This window comes from Natator depressus, chromosome 14, assembly GCF_965152275.1.
Source record: "Natator depressus isolate rNatDep1 chromosome 14, rNatDep2.hap1, whole genome shotgun sequence".
NCBI classification, from domain to species: Eukaryota; Metazoa; Chordata; order Testudines; family Cheloniidae; genus Natator; species Natator depressus.
This window is the reverse complement of record NC_134247.1, coordinates 2,153,304-2,181,260: the sequence shown is the minus strand read 5'-3', so window position 1 is coordinate 2,181,260 and position 27,957 is coordinate 2,153,304. Positions and strand designations below refer to the sequence as shown.

Genomic DNA, 27,957 nt, shown 5'->3' with positions numbered 1-27,957 from the left:
TGCTGCTCCTGGAAGCAGCAGCATGTCCCCACTCCGGCTTCTACATGTACGGGCAGCCAGGAGGCTCCACACGCTACCAATGGGAGCTATGGGGCGGTGCCTGCAGATGGGGCAATGCGCAGAGCTGCCTGGTCATGCCTCTGTGTAGGAGCCGGAGTGGGGACATGCCGCTGCTTCTGGGAGCTGCTTGAGGTAAGTGCCTCCTGGAGCCTGCACCCCTGACCGCCTCCCGCGCCACAACCCCCTGCCCTAGACCTGATTCCCCTCCCACCCTCCAAACCCCTCAGTCCCAGCCCAGAGCACCCTCCTGCAGCCCCAACCCCTCATCCTCAGCCCCACCCCAGAGCCTGCACCCCCAGCCAGAGCCCTCACCCCCTCCCACTCCCCCAACCCCTAAATTCACGAGCATTCATAGCCAGCCATACAATTTCCATACCCAGATGTGGCCCTCGGGCCAAAAATTTTGCCCACCCCGATATAGAGAGTGAAGTACATTAGCGGCAATGAGAGACCAAACTGCACTTTCCTGTATGGAGACGTATTGAGGTATTTCCATTCTACTTTAAGAAACTGCATAATTAGATTGTGCTTGGATTCCAAGAACAAATATAATTGTTATCAATGCAAGCTAAGAGTAATCTCATCTTGTGCTTTAGGACGTTACTTTTGGCCATATTTTTGAAAACTTCTTGCTGACCCCTATGCAGACATGAGAAATGAAATCAGGATACTGCCCTTTTGCTTCTTGGCTGGGGATCCACGCCACCCCAAAAGACTTCTGCACAGCTGTCCTGGGAGCTGCCCCTGAAGGCCACCTGGTAACTGAAACTGGTCCTGCATGCAGCAGCTCATCTGCTAAGTGGGTTAGAACACATCACTCCACTGCAATCTCTCTACTACTGACCCCTACATTGTCTTGGAACAAGCTACTAGATGGCCTGCTTCAGGCTATACAGAGCTGTCTTCCACAGGGAAACAAAGGCTGACAGAACCCAGGTGAGGCGAGTAATGATCCCACAGTATCATTAACAGCTCAACTGCCCTTTCCTCTCTTCTCACATTTGCTCTCCTCACTCTTTAAAGGGACATAACAGCTAACAAACCAGAGTTTAATCTTGAACCAAAGGGAGGGTGGCTTTGGGAGGCCGATTAGCTTCTGGTCCCTCGATGGATTTCACTTCACAGACACTAACACAAACTACCTGTATGCTTTATCTGTGATTTTAGAATATCAAAGTGCTCTTGATGCATACTGATGTACTTCCCTTTTTGACAAGTAGCTGACAGCAGCATTCATTCTCAAGATCAAAGTCATCACATTCATAGTTGAAAACAAAAAGGCAGACATGAAGCTGTCTGTTGGAGTTTTCCTTTTGTTAATGATGATGTGTTAGCCGGGGACTGGATCTCCGAACCTGCAGTCACACGTCAGTGTGTCCTGAAACAGAGACAGATCTCGGCATGCTCACCTTCTGTAGGAACTTCCAGAGGATGGGCACAACGTCCTTGCCATCCTTCTGCTGGACTACATGCCCCAGGTACTCCACTGAGATCCTCTTCCTGCAGCTCCACATCCGGGAGCAATGCATGGTGTTGTCCTTGGGTAGCTGGGACAGGAAGGTCACGGGGTCACCGTACACGATTTTCGCCACTGGGTTGGAACAGATTCTCTCGTCTTCACTGATTTGTCTATTTAACTTTGTAAGTATTTTGTCCAAATCCTGCATTAAAAGGACCTAGTGTCAGAAACACAACCCTTTCCACTCACAAAACCATCGAGGAGGACAGAGGAAAATGGAACAGTGGTGCCATATAATTAAGTACAAGGATCTCTTTGGAAAGGGGGGTGGACTTATGAGGGAGAATATGCTGATGGTGGTAGTTCATTTATAAAGAGAGAATTTTGCAACAGCTTTGCCACATTTCCATGGTAGTTTAATGGCCAGTTACCACAGGAGGATGTCAACACTGATGGGCTCATAGCCAGGGCACTTAACATCCATGCCAGGACAACCACTGATACTAGAAAATTCTCCACACGCTCACTCAACCCCAGTGGCCCCCTAAAGTTCTCTGTTCCTTACATTCTGCACTAGGAAAGGTCAGATGGGATTGACTCCATGCTGCTAACTGGGTCTGACATCTCTCCCAAAGCCAACAGATACTGTTACTTGTCTATCAGAATCCTCTACGGTCCCTTCTTGGTCCCAGATTCTACCTCTTGCCCAAGCAGAGTAAGGTGGTTGCCCCAGGGTATGATGTCAGACGCAGAAGACAGCACAGATGAATGCTAACCTGCCTGGATTAGCAGTGCTTTTCAAAAGCATGGAGCGGAGTGGATTTATGGGTTGGTGGGTCTGTACATCAGCACAGGTCTGGGCTGCAGTTCAGAATTCCAAGTGGTCTTTGGGCTGCTCAAGTTCATTTTTAGATTAACAGTCAGATACAGGAAGTCCAGTGGGATCTCACCTTTAATTCAGGAATAATAATGGTGTTTGCGACAATTCTTTCCCATTCATGTCTGTGCTCCTTAGTGGAGAGTGCACCATCAAAGCGAACTGGCCCTGCAACAGGGGCACAGATAGCGTGTTACATTTACAACATGTCAGTGGAAAATGAACTTGGGGTTCTTTAAATGCCTATGATTTCCCCGTGGGAACATGACATCCTTGTGAGTTGCAGTCAGTGTGTGATGAGCCATTTACACTTTCAGAGGTCCTAAGGTCTAGGCAGGCATCCATGTTAAATTATTTCACTGGAGAGAAAATGCAGGGACAGTTGAGCACTTTAACACCCCTCCCCCACCGCCACCTTTCAGTGCTTAAGAAACTTTAATTCAGTCTCTCACTCCCATCTGAAGGGAGATCAGACATTTCACAAATGTTCAAACATACAGAGAAATTAAGTGACTTGTCCAATATCACACCATGAGTCAGTGGCCACACAAAGAATAGAACTTGAGGAATCTTGACTCCCAGTTCAGTGCTCTAGCCACTAAGATCATGCTCCTCCATTTAAATAACTCCATAATAAGATCTGCTGCAAGACCATGATTGTGTCATGATTCAGACCTTCAAATTCTACTGAGAATCATCCTCTGTCACACCCTACTCCCTCTGACGGTTTCCTACTGTAGCTTAGAAGGTGGCATATAAACCATTACACCTGATCTCTTGAGGTTTATGCAACTGTTACATTCTTTGAGCAACTCATCAGTTTCTGTAGCTGAAAATCCTTTCCGTACAGCATACCATCAGTTATGCAATGATTCCAGTCAAGACTACCAAACCAGTTTAAACCCCAGAGCTCTGGGCAGTAAGAGAGATGATCAGTCAGATCATCTGCTTGCAGGAATAGGAAATAGGTATCACTAAAGCTCTGGATCTCCCCAATTGACTTTGCTGCTGCCAATTTGAAATGCTTTGCCCATGCTGGTGCTGTGCTATCCATGGAGGAACCACACAACTGCTACACTTAAAATGACGACACTGTCCCCCTGCTGCCTTCCACATTCCGTCAGAGTGCTCTTTTCCTTACACTGGTTTGGGTGCTGGTGGGGCTCCTTGAGGAGGCTGCACAGAATGAGATGAACTACATTGATGGTCTCATCAGCGCTCTTTCCCAGAGTTTTTGTCAGCTGCTCCAGGTCCTTCTCAATGTGCAGCTGGAGGAAGCCTACTGGATCCTGCACTGGCGGCTTTATGATCCCTCGCAAGGACTTAAAGAACAACAAAAACAAGGCAAGGGTGAGAGCAAGCAGTGTAACACTCTAGTCTGATGCACGCAAAGTTATAACCCAGCATCTTTGAGTCTTCAACGCATCTTTGAGAAGACCAACCCTTGGGACAGGACTATATGCAGGTATCTACGCATGTAAGGGTCAATCATTTATTCACTGCAAACTTGGGGGAAAGACAGAGCTGCCCTTAAGATGTGTTTCTGCCCCAGCCTCCATTATAATGTGACATCACTGTCTGGAAAATAGATTTTTGCTTTTCTGAAGGGTACCAACAAATCATTACAAAATAGAATTCTTACTTTCACCTCTCTTTGGGGAATGGATGGAACAATCCTTCTCTTTAACCCCCATTTGTGATGGAAACGTACCAGACATACTGTGCTTGGAAGATACACTATTTTTGAAACTGTGTTTTACCACTTGATGCATTTGTTAATTTTATTATTTTCACTTGTACAAATTTATTTACTGCTCATAACACAAGAACTAGGGGTCACCAAATGAAATTAATAGGCAGCAGGTTTAAAAAACAAACAAACAGAAGTATTTTTTCACACAACGCAGTGTCAACCTTTTGAACTCTTTGCAGAGGATGTTGCGAAGGCCAAGACTATAACAGGGTTCAAAAAAGAACTAGATAAAGTTCCCGGAGGATAGGTCCATCAATGGCTATTAGCCAGGATGGGCAGGGCTGGTGCCCCTAGCCTCTGTTTGCCAGAAGCTGGGAATGGGTGACAGGGGATGGATCACTTGATGATTCCCTGTTCTGTTCATTCCCTCTGGGGCACCTGGCACTGTCCTCTGTTGGTAGACAGGATACAGGCTAGATGGACCTTTGGTCTGACCCAGTCTGGCCGTTCTTATGTTCTTAAATTAGAGAGAGGGCTTAAAGGTATGTGCCTACAACAGCAGCTGGTCTTGCCAGCATCCACTATTAACAGCTCCTCCAGAAGCACGGGGAGGAAGCTGCAGGCTTTTCGCAGCACTGACTGTATGAGGAGTCTTACCAAACTTCCACATGGGAAGTTACTCTGTTCAGACAATGTGCATGGTTTCCAATACCTGCGGATCTTTTGTGGCTCCCAGCAGCATTGCCAAGTGCGTGAGCAAGCGAATCACAATGAAGACAACTGGGGACATCTCCCTCTCAGATGCTACCGTTGCTTCTCTGTTTCTGGGATCCCCGAGCACGTGGCCAGTTTGAGTTCTGTCTGTGAAATGCCTGTATAAAATTATGCACAGTGAATTTTCTGTCTTGATATGAAAAAACAAGAGAGAGATGGGTCAAAACACAAATAGAATCTTTTCCATATCTAACTGCTACTGATACCATGCTGCAATTTAAGGCTCTTGCATTAGAAAGGCGGTGAGAAAAGGCTGATCACTAGACGGGTTTCACACTGCAATAGCCTGATTCACTTACCTTGTTAGCTGGCAGCTCCCACCCCACTCCACAAGGCATCTTCCCCTAAATGTCTCTTCTATTAGGAGGTACCATGCAGCCACTGTTAGCTGAGAGTCAGGATTAGCCACTACGTGCTAGGCAGGTCAGAAACCGCCGCTGTTAGTGCTAATGATCATAAAATTAGCATGTCAGGGCTGTAAATGCCAACCTGGCTGGGCCAAGGGGCGAACTCATGAATCACAGCCCCTACAGCGTTCTAGTAGACGACACGCTCTATGCAGGCTGGCCAGGTGGTGGGATGTCAACCGAAGGTTGCCAAAGAAAATTCAACTGATAATTCAACAGTAGTTAAGAACTATACAGGACAGAGAGAAACAGACCAGCCGAGGGTGACTACGGAGCTGAAAAGCATAAGAACACGAGACTGACAAACCCCAGCTCTTAGCTGGGCATGGCAGAACTAGACCTAGACGGGCCTCTACAATCAGGGTAACACCTTCACTACTGGCGGAACACTGATTCAGCTGAGACACCAGGATAGGGCATGCCTGTATAGCTTCCGGATGGAATGTAAGCGTTACATAATTCAGCACTGAATAAGTTAAATAGTTAAAACATACTGGACTCCCTGAAAGCCATGGACTGGAATGTGTTGTGAACCTCCAATCAGAGCATTGCAATCAACACACCGGCTCTGTTCCATGGGACGACCACACTGGCAAAGGGAGAAGAAGTGACACAGATTAATTAATCCCAGACAGATGCAAAGGAGCAGCATCTCAGACCCAGAGAAATGGAGCTAATTCAGACTCTGAGGCACAATCTTGGCTCTACTTAGTTCTAAGTCCAGTCCTCACACAGTGAGGTACCCAGCTGATGTGGGTCATCGCTTTTACACAGGTACAACTGTGAAAAGCGAGATGCCACAGTTCAGGACAATTGCACTTGCATTTCCCCTCAGTAGTACAGCAAGGGCACTTCTGGCCTCCCCAGCCATCGCCTCTCTTGGGTGGAGACACATGTCTCTTGCCCTTCTGACCAGGGTATTTCCAGGCTGCAAAGTTCTCTAACTAAACTGTGATTTTCCCAGCAAAAGACAGACTGTCCAAGTAGGCCTCCTTTGCTTCTCTCCTCAGAGATAGTACACAGTGCGATTGCCACAGTTATACATGTTACCACACAGCTGTTTCTAAGCAAGTAAATTTATTCTTAAAGTAGAAAACATTACATAGAAAATGTATTAAAAACAATAAAAGAACCTACCCACATGCTAATACGCTAACCAGAGATTGCCCCCTCACTTCAACAAGGTTGGTGACTGGTCCTTCCAGCCCCACACAGGGCTGTTCCCTGCAGTCATAAGTACACCACAACTTCAGCTCAGAACCCCCACTTGATCAGATGGGGCCTCAGTAGGCCAAAGTCCTTCCAACCCTTTCCTAAGGATTGGGGCCCACCTTGGACCAGAAGTCCTGTCCATTTGCTGGATTGGAAAGGAGGCCCTGAGCCAGTTTAAATCCAGGCTATTTATCCAAACCCCTTTTCCTTGTCTGTTGGTCCCTGGAGAGTCCAGTTTGAAATAGTATATGCAGACCTCTCCGGCGGATGGTGTTTCTCTGGAGATGTTACAACCTGAGTGAATTTGCCTAATTGTCCTCTATTGTTCTCTTCTTTACCCTCCACATGGAAATACATACATAGAATCCCTCAATAACGCACTGGGATTTTTAATACAATGGACTCCAAAGATATTAAACTCAATTCAATAAGGTTTGTCCAGGATATTGTCATATCTATCAAACAAGACGGTTTAAAAAAAAAAGGGGGGGGGGGGGGAGAGGAAGAGGAGGGCATTTCACAGGCCTATGAAGAGAGAAGCAACTTCCCAACACTTGAATGCAACATGCAACCTGTTAATTGGAAAGCTGCTACTCGGAAAGAGGCTGTATTACCGCTTGGAGTGCAGTCGCTGTTCCAGTGTTCACCGTGCAATGCTGTAACAGTTGATCATACAGCTTGACTGCATTTAACTTTGGGATAGAATTAAATAGCACATAAAATATAGTGCAGGCAGCTTCTAAAGAAATAAACCACCACTCAAGCCCAAACTCTTACCTCTCCAATAGTGCAGGGATGGCCATTTGGACACACTGTGAGACAAAGAAATCAACAGCATGGTACGGTGAGCAGGACAGAGGTGCATTTTTAAAACAAATAAAACCCACGCATTCCCCTCTGGGTTCGCACGCACGCACACGCACACGCACAGCCTGACAGCAAGAAATCTACTTCAAGATCCAGATCTAGTGGAAATAAGTAAAATTCTTGGAGCACATAGGAATCGTATTAGCTGTCCATACAGAAGCCAGAGGTCATTCTGTCTCTATGCTGACTATGTCTTATAAAGAAACTAGAGAGAAATCCCTGGGAGACTTTGCCACCGTATACTAACAGGGTTTTGTAAGCATGACAAATAAAATGAAATTCCTCTTAGGCATCACATAAATAATACTACTCTCCTGCTCCACGGATACATAACTGGACTTTCTGGAACAGTTATTCTCAGGCAATGGCTCTTCCTACACTGCTACCAATCCACTCAGGGATACTTACCATACCAGTGCAGCTGCTTCATTCCCTCCCAATTCACAGCCTGAACCATCAGATCTTCAGGCATTGTGGGCAGAAAAGAACGCTAAAAAACATTCACATGAATAAATACATTACTACAGCAATGGCTCAGCAACACACCTGTTTTCCAGTTAAATTACACATGAGAGAACATTAAGGCTGTGGCAGCTTGTCAATTGCTCATCAGTGCAAGGAAATAAGGAGAAATGGAGAGGCAAAACAAGTGGTGAATTCTACTCAAAAGTAAGAAAACTTTATATTCCAATGGGATGTGTTGCTGAGGAAGCAGCAGGCTCAGCCCTGAGAAGGGAAGGGGGCGTTACTCCACAAACCCTCCAGCCAATTAAAGAAGGAGGTTGACAGGCTACAGTGGGAGGCTAGGAAGGTGGGAGAAGCAGAATGGGGATGGTTTAAGGCAGGGGTCACACTGGGGTTAAAAGAAAAACAAAGGTGGTGTTACTTTTCCAAGTGCCCACAAAATGTGGTCCACCTGTGAGATACCACTCCCAGTAGACTGGGCAGGTGATGATGCTCTCTGGGTTTCTTGAGCTTGGCTTCCCTTCGGTACCCTGCTGAACACAGCTAGGCTCCTTAAATATTTGATTAGGAGGTGGGGAAAAACTGGCACTCTCACAAGCCCACTTGCTTGTGGGGCCATAATGAGCTTCACTCAGACTAGATTGTGCAGATCTTTGTAGGGTGACCCTCCCACTCCTTTCCTGCATACTTTGGATGAGCAGTGAAATAATTAATAATTCAAGAGTTAGCACTGAGTATCCCAGTTAGTGCTCAGGGAGATGAACTGTACCCCTCAGATCTACTGGTTCAGAGTCTGCAAACACAGGTAGAAGTCCCTGTATCAGTTAGCCGTGAAAACATGACAGGAGAGTATCTCAGCCTCTCAGTAACACCTAAGTACTTTTTAATGAAAGCTCAGGTTCTGGAGAGTAAGAAGGAAGCATGAACGAGGTGCCAGCATTGACTGAGTCAGCACTAGCATGGACGGGCTGAATCTGTGCCCTTGTTTCAAGGTTCGGATTGAGGATGCCATGGAAAGACCAGTTTCCTTACCTGCATGGTGGCAGGAGAGAAGGCCAGGCTCCTCAGGGGTTCGAGGACTCGATTCTGCCCACATAGCAAGAGGGCTGCAGCATGAACGACTATTTCAATCAGTGCGCCACTGGGGCTGAAGTGTTGGGGTCTCACTGTCAGTGATGGGAGACTGTTGGTCACAAGAGATGCTGCAAATTGCTTCAGGGCTGGAGAATCCAGGGCTTTGGAGTGTTGGATGAACGTGTTCATAGCATCACATTGCTGAAGGCAAACATTACAAAACGAAAATAAAGTACATGATTGCCAACCAGACGAAAAGGTCCAGCAGCTCTTTATACACAATCTAATGAAGAGTGATACCCCACAGTGCCTTGAAGTAACTGACTATCTATTTACTGGAGTTGGTCCTTCTGTGTATGCAGAGGAAGGATGGTCCAGTGGCTAGGCTAGGACAATGGCCTGAGATGTGAGAGATCAGGGTTTCAATTTCCTGCTCTGCCACAGATTTTGTGACACCTTGGACAAGCCACTTAGTCTCTGTCTCCATTCCCTACCTGTAACTATAGTACTTCCCTACTTCACAGGGGGTGTTAAGACTATGAAGTGCTCAGATACTACAGTAAATAGGGTCCAATAGAGCCCTATGTTAGACAGGGAGGAGGTCCCCTCTTTGGAAGACATTCAGATTTCTCTTCAGCTAATCTCTGCCAGATGCTCTCAGAACTGCATTTTGGGCAGCAGGGTAAAGGATGTTCTCTCACATCTTTGACCTAAAGCTTCTTCTCTCAGAAGGAAACAAGTCTGTTCCCTGACAGTCTACAAGTTGCCAACAGAGCAATGTATCTCACCTCCTTTTTGGGGTGGAGGTTTCTGTTCCTGCATCCATACAGAGCAGTGAGTTCCCTGAAAATAGCCAAGAGCAGGTGAACAGCTTGTGCAGACCCAGAGCTGTTACATGCCTGAAAAACAACAGAAACTGGTTATGCAGAGGATAAGGGGCTACATCTCTACTACCTCAGCTGTCATTGCAATCTTTGCTCATTAACAGACATGCACATTTCCCCTTTGACCCCGATGTAGGTCGCTCTCCCATTGTCACAGAAGGTGACAGGCAAAGGAAACGGCTATTCAAACTTGAGAAGACATGGCATAATAAAAGCCACTGTCTTGTCCCAGCGGTCTCTGAGAAAGTCCCCCTCTGCAGAGGGAGCAGTTTATGTTTATGTGGATTTCCACCATTCCCTGTCAGAGCCTCACAAGAACCTGCTTGCAGGGAAGTCCACTGTCCTGAACACAATGTAAAAACTCACTGGGTATCTGAAACACCAGTCAAGGAGACCCTTTTTCTATCCACCAGAAATATTTTCTGAACTTCCCTGGTCTAGCCAACCTGCCATTCGTCTGTTGCCCCAACTAGACAGTACATACTTAACCCAAACTGGAAGCTGTTATTAACTGGTCATATTACTGTAGCATCCACAGGTTCCAATCACAACTAGGGCCCTGGAAGTGAGGCACTAACAGGAAGACACAGGTCATTCGCGGAGCAGCTCACAATCAAAGAGAACGAGCAACGTATGAAGAGGTAGGGAAAAGGAGAAAATTAAATGTATACAGTATCTGTAAGCGTGTTTTTCATGCACACCTACTTCACTACACACGTATAGTTATTAAGTTTGGAAATTACGTAAGTAAGTAAGTATGAAAAGTATGAAAGGAAGCACAGCCTGCATGGAAAACCCACTTAGCCCCTCAGCCAGTTGGTTGGAAGGAGCCTAAGCCTGTTATTCAAGAAGTGCTTCACAGAACATTTTTAAAAGGGGAGACAGTGGTGGGGAGGATGATGTGACTGGCAAACAGCACTGGAGATGGGGACAATCGTCCAAATTTCACATACAATGGGCGAGATGCATGTCAGAGAACAAAGATCGGGTCCAGTTAAAAGCCATCAGAACAACAGCAAGCAAAGAAAAATCTCCATCTCAGGCATGTGAGAGAGAGGGGAGGGAATGGCTGACAGCAAAGCACCAAGAGCTAAAATACTTGCCCTCTTAATCTCTCCAAAGAATCACTGTAAGCCCTACCCAAAAGGGAGCATCTGTCCTGACTGGGGAGAAGAGTCTTACCTTCTGTGCTTCTGCAACGCCCTTCATCTTGCACTCAATCATTGCTTTTCCCACAGCATCACGCAGGACTCTGTAGTTCTTGCCACATACCAAGTACCGATCAATCTGACTAGGTTGGTTCCTCTGTAGCAACAAAGTACAAACAACCCATGCGCACAAAGTGTGAATACCGGGCAGACTTTAAGAATGTCACCTTACAAGAGGGAAACTGTTCCACAGAAGCATCCATGTTGTCTGTTGGAGGATGGGGTTCATTTCTATTTTAACTAAAATGCAGTGTGCAGGGAGAAGGGCTGCGACTTCCCAGCTAGGGTGAGTGTGTGGTGATGCCTCTTCCAGGCTACTAGTCAGACAGGGAGGTTGGTTCTGCTTGGGATGTTGCTGCTCTGGGAGCCAGGCTTTGACACAAGCAAAATAATGGCCTTTCTTCAGGTCAGAAGAAATTCCTTTCTATGGAAGGCAGGGGCACTGGAGTAGGTTACTCCCACCCATACCTGCTCCAGCCCCACATGACAGTACCAGAGAGCCGCACACCATCCACAGACACATGAAAAAAAAAATGCAAATACAAAAAAAACCCAAGAGGAGGAAACAGCATTCAGAAACACAAATTGTTAAGGAAAGATGAGTCAGGGAGAAATGTTTGCTTTACCTGTTGTTGAATGATTTCCACTGGGAATACCCAATGAAATTGACTCTCATCCGAAAGCTTCTGAGCAAACTCCATCCCATACTGGTTAGTCAGTTTTCGGACCAGGTAAACTCGGTACCAGTCATTCCCAGCCAGCCTACAGAACCTCTTGACTTTCTGAAGGTATTGCTGCTTATCCACTGCCTTATCCCACTCTGTAGAAAGAATAAAGTAAGTCAAAATTTCTTATCTTGGTCAGCTGTTGCTGTCAGAACTGGCCACAGCATTGGGATCCATTTCCCTGATCTGATCCATTATTCGAGATCTTAGTAGCCCCTCCTTCTCAGAGGTTCTTACCCAGGAATATACAGGGACCACAATGCCCTTATTCTGCAGCTAGAGAAATCTTGATATGGGCATTTCTATGATGGAGAGCAAATGGTTTGCATAGCGACACAGAGACATGGAACATGTCTAGCAAGTCCATCAGAGGGGCCTGTATCCTGGATTTAGCCTTTGACACATTAGCATTTTCAGTTGAGGGCAGCAGAGCCCAACTTGCCTTTAGGTCTCTGCATTTCCAAGAGCAGCTCTGCAACCCTATCCAGGCATAGCCGGACCCTGGCCACCCCCTGCAGGTACTCAATAGAGGACTCCCGAAGGGTTTCTTGGCTGTTCCTCTTCAGATAGCTCTCCAGAAAGCGTCCGTCTTCCCGCAGACAGTTGATTTGGTCTTCCTGAGTGCAGGCTCCAATCTTTTCATACATCGAATCCTGCAAAGGGAAAAATCAGTCCGATTTCCAGCATGGTGCCCCAAGCCCAGCTGCTGGAGTTTACGCCTCTCCTGGCCCGATCTAATCATGCTCAAACCACACCCAGCGTCCTGAAGCAGAGGAAGGGGATGCGAAAGCAGGGGAGCTCATGGAATGCTACAGCACAAGCCTTCTCTGGGGATCTGACAAAGCAGGAGTGCCTACTGCTGAACAGAGCTGTGGTTTTAACATTCTCTCAATCTCGCCCTTTCTAGGTGGATAAAACTCCTCCCCACGTAGTCAGTGTGTGCATTAGCTCAGCCAGGATTTTATAGAAAAAGCCGTATTCTTGAAACATTGCTCTATTGGGCCAGGACATCCCCACACAGCACCTCTGACATGAGGGAGATGGGGCAAGCAGACCTACCTCCAAACAATTGACAAAAAGTGCGTAAAGTTCTGTCTTGTCATCTTTGTCCAGGATCTGGCACTGCTCTACCTGTACCAGGTAATCCTGCAGGTAGGCTTTCACATCACTGAAGCTATGAAACAGAGAAACCTCTTCTTACCAACTACTGCAACGCTGATGGCTACTAATCATTATTTAGAACATATATTGCAAATGCTGTCCACATGGCAGAGAAGTTCACTTCAGGTCCAGCTGAGAGGGAAGCAAAAGTCAAGGCGGGTCATAGCTGGAGTCACATGGGACCTCTGATCCACCAAAAGGCTATCATGGTGATAAGAACCAGTACTGTGGGCAACAATGTTGTGCTATCACACCCCAGCATGGTCCTATATAACCTCCATTATCCTAGGCTCTGAATGCTGGCCAGGTAACATGGTAAGCCAGTTCAGCCTCCAAATGAAACTGAGACATTCTATGTTGTGTTTCCTTTGCCATTTCCAGAGGCACTCTCACGTATTCCTTTAAATGAGACCTTCAACCATAGAAGAAACACAAATACATACTACGCAAGGACTGATGTCTGTATAGAGAAAAGCCCTCTCACTTTCTATTCTGAATCTAGCACTGGAGAAACCAGCACATGCATCATTTGTGGGAATTCCTCCTCTGTATGTGGCTCACACAGTGCTACACTGGATTGGCCAAAAGTGGGTTACTAAACACAGAGACACCGATAAACTACACTTCTGAAGCCTCAGACATGCTTACTTAATCAAAGGGCAGCTTTTCTGGATGTGACAGTCTCTTTGTGTGACAAATGTACAGTGCAGAGTGAGTAATTTAAACACAAAAACCCTCACATCATACAGTTAGAAAATTAAAGATTTATAAAATATTCATTTGCCAGTGTTCTCAGTGTTCTTTGTGCATCAGTGTATCAGCTTCATTCTTTAGCTTTCCTAAGAGTTATCTCACATATAGGTCAGGAGTAGCTCCTGATTAGCTCACATGTGGGTCAGGACTGGACGGACACATATTCTCAAATGTAGGGCACAAAAAGATACTGCACACACAAATACACCCCGAACCCAACACTGGTGCTGATACAGAGGCAAAGATTGGTTTTCACAGTACAAGGTTCAAATCTCAGAACTTGGCTAAAATTCTCCCTCATTCTGTGAGTAGCACATGACTAAAGAGCAGGGAGAGAAGCTGGCCTGGCTGAAGAGGTTAAGGATGACATGTAACCCACGCTCACCCATCAGCTTTTTGACTGAACTTACCTGTATTTCAAAAGCAGCTTCAGCACCACTGAGCGGATGATAGGAGTCTTATCCACCACGTCGTTAAATGGGGACAGCAGTTTTGTGTACACAGTGCGGTGATCTGAATACAGAGGAAAAATTGACTCATGGGCTAGGGCAGGGGTTCTCACAACAAATTTTTTGGTGGCCTCAGAGTGCGGCCACCAACTGTTGCTGGTGACCGCTCTGACAATTTTTCCGAAAATACTTAATTTTAGGAAAAACAAATAAATATGCACATGCATGTCCAAATCATTGTCATATATTTATGTTGGGGTGTTTTTTTTGTTTTTTTTTTTGCAGACTCAGTAATAAAAATAATTTAGTTGTCTCTATTCTGTACTGGACCTAAACAGAATAGAAACAAATAAGGAGCTTTGCATGTTTTTGTCTTTTTTGTTGTTGTTTCTTTTGCTTTTTTGGTTGCTTTTGTAAGACCTGCTAGGTAGTAAGTCTGCTTCTGTGAAAAGTGACATTTGTATGTTTGTTAATATCACTTTTCACAGCAGCAGACTTGCTAGCTAGCTGGAAGGCAGTGAAAAGTGATATTAACAAACATACAGATGTCACTTTTCGCAGCAGACTTACACAGCCCTGGCAAGCCAGGAGACAAATTAATCCCTGGATGGAGATGGGGGTACTGAGGCAGCGGGTCAATGGGGGAATGGATGGGGATCAGGGGAGGCAGCAGGGGCCAGGGGTGACTGGGGGGGAGGGGTGACCCAGGGACAGGAGCCCTGCAGCCGCATGATTGGGGACCAGAGCCCTGCGGCCAGGGCCAGAGGATGCAGCAGGGGCCAGGAGTATTGGGGGGCTGAGCCCGCCGCCGGCACCCATTGCCACATGGCAGGGTGATGGAGCATGTGGCCAAAACCTGGGGCCAGGGGTCACAGCGAGGGCCAGGGGTGATGGGGGGAGGGTGAACCCGGGGACTGGAGCCCTGCAGCCAGGGCTGGATCGTGTGGCCCCGCGGCTGGAACCTCAAACCCTGCAGCTGGGGGATGGAGCCTGCCGCTGTGAGGCCAAAGCCTGAGGCCGGAGCCCCACGGTCTGAGCCCGTGGCCGGAGCCTGAAGCCCTGCGGCTGGGGGACGGAGCCCACTGCCGTACAGCTGGAAGCTGCCACCTGCCACCCCAGGGCTGGAGCCTGACCCCACCACCTCCAGGAGGGTGGGGAACTCACTAGCTGCCTGCTCCTCTGGGGTTTGTGGCTCCACAAGAGAGCAGGGCCCAACCCCTGCTGGTGGCTCGGGGGTGGGGGAGGAGACTGCTTTGCCCCCCCCACCCCCCATTCACAACCCCGGAGGCTGTGGCCACATGAAAAGCCCCTGGTGGCCGCATTTGAGAAAAACTGGGCTACAGAGAGAGGCAGGAGAACAGATTCAATCAGGCTGTTGACACTGGCAAGAGGAACTGAGCTTACTTGTTGGGCCTATTCTCAAAGGCTCCCGGTGAACAAACAGCAGTCTGAGCAGCTCCTGGATCACCCCTTTCTCTGGGGGTTCATTATCTTTGAAACACATGGTGGAAACCAGGTCTATGAAGAAGCTATTGCACATCTGACGGAACTGGGCGTTCCTCTTTATTGCAACACTGAGGAAACGGTGGGAAAAGAAATCATTAAGGTACCCAGACAACTGCAGAACCAGTTAAATTGCGTGGCACTGCTACACAGGTCCAACTAGATGATCTAGTGATTCCTTCTGGCCTCAAACTCTACGCCTGATGCTGTGTGTAAACCTCAAGTGCCCATGGTCAATAGGGTGATTTTATCAGCAAAACGAGACTCTATATCAACAACCAGAGTTTTAACAAGGCATTATTACAAGGCATTTCTCAGAGCTATTATCTATGAAAACTGTATCCCACTGCCATTTGTGATCTGATTGCCAGCGACCCAGGACGCTGTTACCGCTGACTTCTTGCTAAGAAGCAGAAACCAGTGACCCAAGATAGGAGTAGTTCAACTGCTTGATTCAGCCACTAACAGCACTTTGCTTTACCGAATATCTGAAACGTCTCAAATGGAATGAGGTAACTTCCTCGCCAGATCTTTAAACACAGGGCAGAGGGGAAATACCAGAGACCAGTATAATTTATCCTGCCAACTCTTCCCGTACTTAGACCTTCAGTGCTCAGGGTCAGGGTCTCCCAACACAACTAGCCCAATTATCTCCTGCTGCAGGGTTAGTGATGCAGGGTTTTTATAGGAAGGATGGAATACCTGAGCTCCTGGGAGATGGTTACACTATAGTCATCTGGCAGGTTAACTTTGCAGTATGGACAGAACATCTGCCCCGGTGTCAGCCACTGTTTGATGCAACTCTGACAGAAGACATGATCACAAGGCAGGTTGACTGGATCCTTAGGGTCTTCCAGGCAGATTGGACATGGCTTCAGACCATATCTGTAATCCAATCAACACAACTAAATCCAAGCAGTCAAGCTACGGGCCTAAAGAGTCTTCTACTGCAACTCAGATTAAAAAGACCAGAAGAGGGAACCTGGGTCTCACTGGCACGTCTCTCAAGGTCAGGGAAGAGGATAAGGCAGCAAGTTGTTTTTATTCATCCAGCTTTCACCATGATGAATACAAAATTGCCATACACCAGAAAGTTGTTGGTGCATAAACTCAAGAATAAGATTCCAGGTTACAGCATAGAACATCCAACAGGTAGAGAACTAATTGCTACAGTTCAGTGTGAACCCTGCACTGGCATTTGTAAGCACCCACCAAAATTAGGTCCCAAGGTAAATTAGGGCAACATATGGAATAATCTATTCATTTTATTCTCTTATTTTCACAGTTAAGCATGTAAAAGTGCTTGTGACAAATATTACTGGTTTCTCCTTTGCCAAGAAACCAAAAGGACATTTTTATCCTCCTGCCTAGATTCCTTTTCAAACAGATAATCCAAGTGATCTAGAGCCTCCAGCTGACCTACTCCACAGAGATATATTCTCTAGGATGTAAGGGTGAAGTTCATCCCACATATTCATGGGCGGTGGGTATCAATGGCGGGGGAAGGCTAAGCCTACCCAAACTGCCTACATGGCCCTGCCGACACTCCACCCCCAGGCTACCTCCTGCTTCCCACCATGCTCTGCTGTGGGCGTGGCTCTTCCTTCCCATGTGGGCAGGGCCCTGGGCCAGTGGGCTGGAACAAGGAGGAGAGGGGGCAAGAGGCCATAGCCCTTCCACTTTTCTCCAGGGTGGACCCTGCCCCCTTCCCCTCCTCTTCCCTCCTGGCCAAGCCATTGTGGAGCCTGGCTGGGGAGCCACAGAAGACCCTCCACCTGCCTGGGGCGCTGAGAGCAGTCCTGGCCCATTTCCAGGAGGAGGGTCCATGACTCCATGCCGGCTCCCCACAGCTGCCCGCACAGCTCTCCCTGACCCGGCTCCAGCCTGGGGGGGGGTGGGGGCTCAGAGCCACAGCCTGGCCACGGTAAGAGCCAAGCAGGAGCTATGGAGTCATGGACCCTCCACCTGCCCCGGGCGGGCGGGGACACGGGCCGGGGGCTGCTCAGGCTCCCCGCACCACGGTCAGGTAGAGGGTCCGTGGCGACTCCACACAGCTGTCCACCCAGCTCTTATCATGGCCAGGCTGTGGCTCTGAGGCTCCCCCCCTCACCAGCTGGAGCCGGGTAGGGGAGAGCTGCATGGACCACTGTGGGGAGCCTGGGTCCCTCCACCTGCCCTGGCTGGGGGGGCCTGGGACACGGGCAGGAGGCTGCTTTCGCCTCCATCTCGGGCAGGGACCCCACCCCACCCCACCCTTCCCCCCCCCCCCTTTTGGGAGGGCTCTGGTGCCCTTGCCCCGGGATGGGACTTATTGGTGGCCAGCCTGCAGCCAGGGACGCCAGGCGGCTGGAAGCGGTGCTCACACCACCCGCCCACCCACCGCACGGGGGGGCCGCACTCAGCTGCCTGCCTGCCACTCCGGGGCTCAGGCTGGGGGCCGCGCTGCCTGCCCACCAGCCGGGCGCTCCGGGGCTGGGGCAGACGCTTGGGAGGCCTGGAGCTGGTGGGGGTGCCCTCTGGGCTCCAGTGGGGGAAGGGAGGTGGGAGGGGTGAGGCCCCAGGCAGAAGGAGAGCGCCGGCTGGGGCTCGCCTCCCCAAGCCAGCAGTTCACCCGTCGCCCATGGTCGCTAGTTACATTTAGGATAAATTTGGCCCATTCCTACAACAGCAGCAAATTTCATTCATTCAATCTATGCTGAAGCTCATAGGCTCATGAGAGAGCTGCCTCGCACTTGTTGAGGGAAGTGGGAAGTAATGACAGGATACACGGAAGTCAGCCTACTGCATAATATGTTGAAAAAACACTTGGGAAAATACAAAATTATAGTCTCATAAAAGGAGATGAAAAGGTCCTCCCTGATCACCCCCTACAAGCTCTGTAGGGACTCCTATCTCCCAACGCTCAGCCTGTCAGTGTCCTGGCTGTACTGTGCGCTCCTCACCCCGGAGTCCACATGCTCTGCATGCTACACTATCTGTTCCAGGCTCAATGCAAAACTCTAAAATGCTTAGTGTAAACCTACGAACATACCCTTTTAGGAACATGCCCATCCCAATGACCTTACTTGCAAATAGTTGCGTTGGCTTCCTCCTTACATTGGTACAGTACTTTCATCACTGCAGTGAAAGTTTTATGAGTCTTGACATCAGAGTCCCACTGAAGACACTGGAAGGGAGGGCAACAATAAGTGACTCTACTTTGCTGCTTTAGATGGAGACTTCCAGGGACAGGAGAAGCAAAAGGAAGGAAAAACCCTCAAATGCAGCCAGCAATGCCTATATATATTTGTTCACATTAGCACAGCAGTTTATCACCACACTTTTTGGTACAGGGAAAAGCAGCTGGCTTGACAGTTCTTGAGAGCAGTCGGGGGCCTCTGAAATTGCAGTAGCTGTGGGAGCAGGGGACAGGGTGACCTTTCAAGCACCACTCTTGTGTGGCTCCCCTCTGGGTGCTGTTGCAGATTTTTCTCCTTTTTAGGCTTTTCCTTTGCCTGCTTCTGTGACTCACCTTTGGAAAAGGGAGGCCTGGGTGATCTCTTTCTAGCTGGGGTCTGTGGGGATGTGGATCCTTCATTCAGGGGAGGAAATAAGCAGGAAGCCTCAGCAAAACAACAGGGAGCTCAGCAGCTCCTACAGGCAGCTCAGAATGACAACTGACTTATGGAAGCAAAAGATTCTTAATATCTGAAGCAGGATTCTGACTGGCTGCAAACAGCAAGTCTGGCTGCAGCTCTGCATGCAGAACAGAACTAGCAGGGGCTTTTCGGAGGGCAGGTGTCACATTCAGTCCACAGATTTGACAGGTTTGGTCCTGCCTCCTATAGCTACACAGTTGGATCTGTGAAACTGGCTATGAAGGACAATTTGAGGAAATCGCAATGTTTGCAAGCAATTCATGAAGAGAAGGAGAGATGAGATGTGTTGAGAACTCATTGTTCTAAAGGATTTACCCAGCTCTGTTTGTAACTAATGACCAGGAACAGGTTTTGGATAGCACTCCTTTAGCAAATTCAAATAATCTTTCAGAAGGAGAGGAGGGATCCCTACTTCAACCCCAGATGCTGCTTAATGAGGATGTTCTTACATTGCCTAGCAGCAAGATGTGTCTCTTTACCAGATCCTGCAATTCTGGAATCAGGGACTCAGTCCCAATCAGCATGTGTTCCACAAAGAGGGACATAGAGAAGACCCGATTCCACCGAAGCCTGTCAGAGAGAAAGCACAGTTACAATACTATCACAAGGGAGCCTCCTGGGCTGAAATTAATGCAATAGGGAGGAGGAAGGGAAAAGGCAACATCAGAACATCAAGTCAGAGCAGTGTGATAGGACCACTGCTTTTCATGCTGACAAGCACTGTCTCATTGTTTCCTTGTGCTTCTCTCGACTGTTTCTTGTATCTCTCTATTGTCTCATTTCATACTTAGATTGCAAGTTCCTTGGGGCAAAGGCTGCCTTTTTGTTGTCTCTTTATATAGCGCCTAGAACAGTGGAGTTCTTAGGTGCTACCACCATACGAGTAAACAACCATACGCTGACTAGATTGTGGATAAGGACAACCCTATATAGGTTTGATTCCTATATCATGGAGCTAATAAGAGATCTCCACTATCTATAGGGTTTCTCCTCGCCCTCACTTGCTCCTGTTTTCCTAAGACACTAGTTAATTTTAAACTGTCTGGGACCGTCCTCAGAGAGGAAGCACGACTGGGGTGAAGCTCCAAATGTCTGCCAGAGTCAGTGTACGTGAGGGATTAATGTGGAGATGAGCTGTAACATCAACAGTGGCAGTCTACCAAGCACCAGGACTCACCCAGTGATTTCATCCAGAGATTTAAAATGATCCTGGATCCCATTTGGAATGGGATCTGCTGGGTTTTTTTTGTTTTGTTTTTTTATTATAGACTTGGGAAAATAGAGAAAGCCCTGTAATGCAGAACAGACACGTTCTGGGGAAATGACAACCAATGCAGCCCAGCAGTAACCCTGGAGGGGTTAAAACAGTTTTAGTCCAAGAACAACAGTACTGTAGATACATTCAGTCCATATTAGACATCGTCCCCTTGAAGAGCAAGATACAAGGAGTCTTTCAAGACTGAGATTCTTAGTGGGTCCATGTTACTTACTTGACTTCCTGGAGCAGCTGATGGCACTGACTTCCACTATCCTTAGAACAGCTCTCCATACAGACAAGTTCAATGGGCATATGAAGATTCTTCACCTGCTGTAGCCAAATCTGTGGCCTGGACTTCAACACTTGATCCTCCAGCATCTCAGCACAAGCCATTGCAGCAAACACATCCAGAACCTAGACAGGCACATGCACACAGAGGCTTTAGTATAACTTGACAGCTGGAAAGGTGACATCCATGACTGGAGTACAGTCATGGATGGTTATAAACTGTTCAGGAAGGACAGGCAGGGCAGAAAAGGTGGGGGAGTAGCACTGTATGTAAGGGAGCAGTATGACTGCTCAGAGCTCCGGTACGAAACTGTGGAAAAACCTGAGTGTCTCTGGATTAAGTTTAGAAGTGTGTGCAACAAGAGTGATGTAGTGGTGGGAGTCTGCTATAGGCCACCGGACCAGGGGGATGAGGTGGATGAGGCTTTCTTCCGGCAACTCACGGAAGCTACTAGATCGCATGCCCCGATTCCCATGGGTGACTTTAATTTTCCTGATATCTGCTGGGAGAGCAATACAGCGGTGCATAGACAATCCAGGAAGTTTTTGGAAAGCGTAGGGGACAATTTCCTGGCGCAAGTGCTAGGGGAGCCAACTAGGGGGGGCGCTTTTCTTGACCTGCTGCTCACAAACCGGGTAGAATTAGTGGGGGAAGCAAAAGTGGATGGGAATCTGGGAGGCAGTGACCATGAGTTGGTTGAGTTCAGGATCCTGACGCAGGGAAGAAAGGTAAGCAGCAGGATACGGACCCTGGACTTCAGGAAAGCAGACTTCGACTCCCTCAGGGAACAGATGGCCAGGATCCCCTGGGGGACTAACATGAAGGGGAAGGGAGTCCAGGAGAGCTGGCTGTATTTCAAGGAATCCCTGTTGAGGTTACAGGGACAAACCATCCCGATGAGTCGAAAGAATAGTAAATATGGCAGGCGACCAGCTTGGCTTAATGGTGAAATCCTAGCGGATCTTAAACATAAAAAAGAAGCTTACAAGAAGTGGAAGGTTGGACATATGACCAGGGAAGAGTATAAAAATATTGCTCGGGCATGTAGGAAAGATATCAGGAGGGCCAAATCGCACCTGGAGCTGCAGCTAGCAAGAGATGTCAAGAGTAACAAGAAGGGTTTCTTCAGGTATGTTGGCAACAAGAAGAAAGCCAAGGAAAGTGTGGGCTCCTTACTGAATGAGGGAGGCAACCTAGTGACAGAGGATGTGGAAAAAGCTAATGTACTCAATGCTTTTTTTGCCTCTGTTTTCACTAACAAGGTCAGCTCCCAGACTGCTGCGCTGGGCATCACAGAATGGGGAAGAGATGGCCAGCCCTCTGTGGAGATAGAGGTGGTTAGGGACTATTTAGAAAAGCTGGACGTGCACAAGTCCATGGGGCCGGACGAGTTGCATCCGAGAGTGCTGAAGGAATTGGCGGCTGTGATTGCAGAGCCCTTGGCCATTATCTTTGAAAACTCGTGGCGAACGGGGGAAGTCCCGGATGACTGGAAAAAGGCTAATGTAGTGCCAATCTTTAAAAAAAGGGAAGGAGGATGATCCTGGGAACTACAGGCCAGTCAGCCTCACCTCAGTCCCTGGAAAAATCATGGAGCAGGTCCTCAAGGAATCAATCCTGAAGCACTTACATGAGAGGAAAGTGATCAGGAACAGTCAGCATGGATTCACCAAGGGAAGGTCATGCCTGACTAATCTAATCGCCTTTTGTGATGAGATTACTGGTTCTGTGGATGAAGGGAAAGCAGTGGATGTATTGTTTCTTGACTTTAGCAAAGCTTTTGACACAGTCTCCCACAGTATTCTTGTCAGCAAGTTAAGGAAGTATGGGCTGGATGAATGCACTGTGAGGTGGGTAGAAAGCTGGCTAGATTGTCGGGCTCAACGGGTAGTGATCAATGGCTCCATGTCTAGATGGCAGCCGGTGTCAAGTGGAGTGCCCCAGGGGTCGGTCCTGGGGCCGGTTTTGTTCAATATCTTCATAAATGATCTGGAGGATGGTGTGGATTGCACTCTCAGCAAATTTGCGGATGATACTAAACTGGGAGGAGTGGTAGATACGCTGGAGGGGAGGGATAGGATACAGAAGGACCTAGACAAATTGGAGGATTGGGCCAAAAGAAATCTGATGAGGTTCAATAAGGATAAGTGCAGGGTCCTGCACTTAGGATGGAAGAATCCAATGCACCGCTACAGACTAGGGACCGAATGGCTAGGCAGCAGTTCTGCGGAAAAGGACCTAGGGGTGACAGTGGACGAGAAGCTGGATATGAGTCAACAGTGTGCCCTTGTTGCCAAGAAGGCCAATGGCATTTTGGGATGTATAAGTAGGGGCATAGCGAGCAGATCGAGGGACGTGATCGTTCCCCTCTATTCGACACTGGTGAGGCCTCATCTGGAGTACTGTGTCCAGTTTTGGGCCCCACACTACAAGAAGGATGTGGATAAATTGGAGAGAGTCCAGCGAAGGGCAACAAAAATGATTAGGGGTCTAGAGCACATGACTTATGAGGAGAGGCTGAGGGAGCTGGGATTGTTTAGTCTGCAGAAGAGAAGAATGAGGGGGGATTTGATAGCTGCTTTCAACTACCTGAAAGGGGGTTCCAAAGAGGATGGCTCTAGACTGTTCTCAATGGTAGCAGATGACAGAACGAGGAGTAATGGTCTCAAGTTGCAATGGGGGAGGTTTAGATTGGATATTAGGAAAAACTTTTTCACTAAGAGGGTGGTGAAACACTGGAATGCGTTACCTAGGGAGGTGGTAGAATCTCCTTCCTTCGAGGTTTTTAAGGTCAGGCTTGACAAAGCCCTGGCTGGGATGATTTAACTGGGAATTGGTCCTGCTTCGAGCAGGGGGTTGGACTAGATGACCTTCTGGGGTCCCTTCCAACCCTGATATTCTATGATTCTATGATCCTCTTCCCAGCTCAGTTTCACAGCTACTTGTGAGTAGTGGGCTGTGTGCTCTGGTTTGTTATTGTAGGGTTACTCATGAGTGCTGTGCACACTGGTTTGCATTCCTGGAGTTCCAGGATTTGTGCACCCCTGGCTCAGGTCATTAGCAGATCTCAGAGATTAACCCAGATTGTGGTAAATTAATTATTCCTTGCCATTACTACAGGGCAGATCTGATAATGGGTTGAATATCCAGGGTATTAAAGATCCATGTCTATTTTTCAGTTCCCACTGTTGCAGGTGCTTTATTGCTTCTGAAATAGAAAGACAGATCAAAGGGAACGGAATTGCCATGTCGGGGAGCTGTGCTAGTTGGAGCTCTCTTCCTCCCAGGGCTAACAATCACATCATGCCAGATAGAAACCGTACCATCTCATAAGGTGACGAAGTGCTTCCTTTCTCAGCCTGGTAGAGAAGACTGTTCAGGACACTGGGGTTCACAGCCAGGATCCTGGAAAAGTTCTGCAGCCGGCTCCTAAATTGATGGTACCCAAGGTGGACCCAGGGCAGGGAAAACATCTTCTCCTCTCCGCCTACGGATGCTGCCTTCAGTTCCTCAATGCATGATAGGAGGGCGATTTGCAGAAACTGAACATTTAAAAGAAAAGACGGAAAATAAAAGTTTTCTCTGCCCCAAAATGCTTACAAGAACACTCCTGAATTAATCAACGCTATACAGAGAAAATGACTTTAAAATATTTTTTTACTGAGCAAATCTTTGTTGTTGAGTGGATTCGGTAAATATGCTATCATGTCAGTGTCCCCAGGTGCTCCTAACAGAGGTGACCAGGTGACTTTCTGAAAGTACCATTTGAAACAGTGGTTCCAGTGGCAAGTGTTTCAGTGGCAAGTTGTATCTTCCTTTTGCCATCCAACTGCTAGGCACCTCCACAAGAGGGACTCAGATTGAGTCCCTTGAGAAAGAGGCCAGGTGAAAGCTCTAGCGTACGTTCTTCAGTATCATGTATGAAATAAGCTCTGCTCCCACATCTAAATTATTCTTGGTCCTTGGTTCAAACACTGACCTGTAACTCCTGAGAAGAGGACAGGCCTATGGTCAGGAGGATGAAGTCTCTGACATAGTAGTGAAAGAGCATGTTGCTTTCTGCCTCACCCAGACTGGAAATAAACTCGCCCAGTGGAGTCTTCTGGAAGATACCCACAAACTTCTCCGTATGGCCTGGAACATCAGGATGCAAACGGAAGTTTTATGTTACAAGGAAAATTAGTTCGCTACAGCTCCCCTCCCAAAAGGGTTTTGCGACACAGAATTAACCAGTGGTGGGGCAGTGACAGTGTCAACAAAACACCCGGCGGTGGTACCCTAAGCGCTACCTCCCCTCACAGCCCCAAAGGCTGCTGCCCGCTTTACTGAGGAGGGGTATTGGTCAGGCACCGAGATCACCTCTCTCTGCCTTTGTAAAGGGCCCAGAGATCTTTAACGTTTACCTGGACAGCACAACAGATGTGAGCAGAAACCACGCCACCATATTTCCCCATTTCTGTGACCATCAGTCTATGCTCATCGCTGTAGCAGCTGAGTGACTAATTTTAGAACACCCCATCTTCCCTTAGCACAGTACTCTGCTGTCTGCCATGAATGGGATCCCATGTCCTGATAAGGGACTTGAAGGCAGGACCTGGCCCAAAGACAAGAGTACTGGGGTCCACTGACACATCAACTCTTGATATTCCCAGGTATTTCCAGTATGGGGGGCACAGAAAACGAGAGAGGGTGACCATGAAAAAGATAACGTTAGATGCGCAGCACTCTAGTGTCTTACATGGGACAGGGGCACTGAAAGCAGCCTCATGGTCATAAGAAAATAGTTGCAGTGACAACCCAGGGTTTTCAGCAAAGGAATTAGCTGCAATGCTCTTCCTTACTGAGCTCAAACTGGGCTCCCACCTTCAGTGCCTGGGATGTATTGAGCCTGCAACCACAGCTCTTCCAAATAATCCTTTATCCTCCAGCTGAAGGGCATTTCATTGCCAGCATGTGCAGGCACCTTCATGTCGTTCTGCACCAGAATCGTCTCGGTCTGAGAGCTGAGCAGGGGCACATGCAAAACAGAAGACAGTGGGCAGTTAGTGCTCAGTGCTACCACTTGGGGGGCTCAGGTCAGTTTCAAGCAGGTGGCTGGGGCTGAGTGCCAAAAGCAAGGCATTCAGCACTTGGAAGAGAGGGACAGAATTGTAGGACTGGACAACACAAGCCGTCCTGCCAATCACAGAACAGTGTTGGTAGGGCCCGTCGATTACACGTCCTCCCTGGCCCTTATGCTGCAAGAGAAAATAACTTGCATGTTAGTTCTCCATGCCCATATAGAGCCATTAACTTGATCGGCCTTCAGTGCCGCTCACCCCAGCCCTCCCACTGCAGTTTTCGGCAGCTCACCTGCTGTTACCCACGTTGTAAGGGATGCTCAGAAGGTTCAAATCACTGAAGATGAACATCCATAGATGTTTCACGCAGCCCTCTGTATTCGGCCTGACCAATAACTCCAGGTTGCAGTCTCTGTCTGTGATTGACACCATATGAGCCAGGAACGGAGTGACCACATTCTGGACTCGCTTCCACAGGGTGTGTCTGTGGGTGACAGAGACACGGACGCAGACAAAGTAGAGAGTGAGCGTTGCTGATCTGCATGTTCAGAAGTCAACGTGTGGCTGTTGCTGGACGTTTCCAAGGGGAAATCCGCTCAATTACATTTGTAAACAAGGGAGAGAGACCTAATCCTGCATTTCTCCACCTGCTTCTCTGGTGTGTGGTTTTCTCTCCGCTGTTTTCATTCAGTGTAACAGTGCACTTATGGTCTCCCTCCCCTGGCATTGCCCATCCAGCTGACAATGCCCAAGCCATGCTCCCACTGAAGCAAGGAGAACGCAGGACTAGAGAGTTACCAGCACTGAGCTGAGAATATTACACCATTCTTAAATAGATCCAATATTCAGTGCACATGAACGTGCCTTCTCTGCTATCATTACCATGTATACAGACAGTATTTTTAAAAAGCTGCCAAGTGGTAATGTGCCTAGCTGCTGTCCATACCTGAAAGTCCCAGCCTCCTGGAGGGCGTTAAGATTCGAAGCCTCCCGCAGCACCCAGTCTTTCAAGTTAAAGGGATTTTCTTCTTGTTTCTTCAAGAGGCTGAAGAGACGATTCTTCACTATCTTCAGGAAGGAGGCTGGAAAGAGCACAGAGCTCAGCAACCCCTTTTCCTTACCCCCGCACACATGCCAAATGCTGAAGTGACTAACAGCAAGTTTCTCCAAGTTTTCGTCCACAACCCAGTCAACCAAGGAAGCTGGCCGATTTATAGCACCTCCTGAGGTTGCTGTCCAGGATCTGAGACCCCAGGCAAGGCATTATCATCAAGAATGGAATTAAAATATATGCAGACAAACTCCAGTGAGGTGCGCATAATTCTGGAGACCATGTGCAGACACTGTTGGGTCCTGGGGATCTCTCCACTGGATCCAGCTACCTAGTCTCAGAAAAGCTCCAGATCCAAAAGAGGAAAGGGCATTACTCACCACCTTAAACCAAGCAAAGCAGAGTTCTCCAAGTATTTCTCCGCCCTGGAATTGTATAGTGGATTCATCACTGGGTCTTTGGGGAGAATCCAGTTCTCATGATGTGAATGTCACTCAGCAGAGGGCCTCACAAGGGAGTTCAGCCCCCCTTACAAACCCAGGGCAAGGCCCTTGGGAACTCGTACCTTTCAAATCATCTTCTTTAGACAGAAAGCCAAGAAGAATCTCAATCCTCTTTGTACTACGGCAGAAGCCCTCACTTTGGTCCCGTAGCATTCCCACCGCACTCTGCACGCAGCTCCTCAGGAGAGTGGTGGTGTCCAGGACTTGGGTCTTTCCAGGTACAGAAGGAAAACAAACCTGGTATTACTCTATGATCGTGCACGTTTCCCCTTTTTAAATTACAACTATATTTGCATTAACATGCCTATGTAAATATGCAACTTTTCTCCTGTCTTCCTCCTTTCCTTTCACCTTTGATTCACATTGACAGCCTTTTCTGCACTAGGCTACATGTTTTACATGACATACTCCTCCTGTGACTGCTGTGAATTGGCTCTCCACCTAACATTAATTGAAAGGTAGGACAAGATTCCCACTGGATAATCAGCTAGCTCAGAAATCAGAAGTGGAGGTGATAATATTAACTTAGGAGCTGCAACAAGACAACCTGGGAAATGCAGACTTCAGCAGGACACAGTCAGTCTGAC

The 27,957-nt window shown here is 48.0% G+C and overlaps 1 protein-coding gene across 1 annotated transcript in view; it reads right to left on the bottom strand.

Annotated features, from left to right (window-relative positions):
• RNF213 (ring finger protein 213) overlaps positions 1-27,957 on the bottom strand; it is a 95,230-nt gene that overhangs the window by 7,667 nt on the left and 59,606 nt on the right. Inside the window, exons 35-59 of the mRNA XM_074971478.1 lie at positions 27,433-27,580; positions 26,763-26,898; positions 26,109-26,300; positions 25,620-25,759; positions 24,736-24,890; positions 24,080-24,298; positions 20,700-20,881; positions 19,659-19,779; positions 18,637-18,737; positions 16,274-16,456; positions 15,473-15,642; positions 14,030-14,132; positions 12,765-12,879; positions 12,148-12,358; positions 11,607-11,800; positions 10,955-11,077; positions 9,677-9,787; positions 8,847-9,089; positions 7,758-7,839; positions 7,260-7,294; positions 5,765-5,859; positions 4,802-4,961; positions 3,538-3,718; positions 2,470-2,564; positions 1,470-1,721 (exon numbers count right to left, since the gene is read on the bottom strand). Of these exons, the coding sequence (XP_074827579.1) occupies positions 1,470-1,721; positions 2,470-2,564; positions 3,538-3,718; positions 4,802-4,961; positions 5,765-5,859; positions 7,260-7,294; positions 7,758-7,839; positions 8,847-9,089; positions 9,677-9,787; positions 10,955-11,077; positions 11,607-11,800; positions 12,148-12,358; positions 12,765-12,879; positions 14,030-14,132; positions 15,473-15,642; positions 16,274-16,456; positions 18,637-18,737; positions 19,659-19,779; positions 20,700-20,881; positions 24,080-24,298; positions 24,736-24,890; positions 25,620-25,759; positions 26,109-26,300; positions 26,763-26,898; positions 27,433-27,580 (3,747 nt within the window). The remainder of the gene's footprint in view (positions 1-1,469; positions 1,722-2,469; positions 2,565-3,537; positions 3,719-4,801; positions 4,962-5,764; positions 5,860-7,259; positions 7,295-7,757; positions 7,840-8,846; positions 9,090-9,676; positions 9,788-10,954; positions 11,078-11,606; positions 11,801-12,147; positions 12,359-12,764; positions 12,880-14,029; positions 14,133-15,472; positions 15,643-16,273; positions 16,457-18,636; positions 18,738-19,658; positions 19,780-20,699; positions 20,882-24,079; positions 24,299-24,735; positions 24,891-25,619; positions 25,760-26,108; positions 26,301-26,762; positions 26,899-27,432; positions 27,581-27,957) is intronic.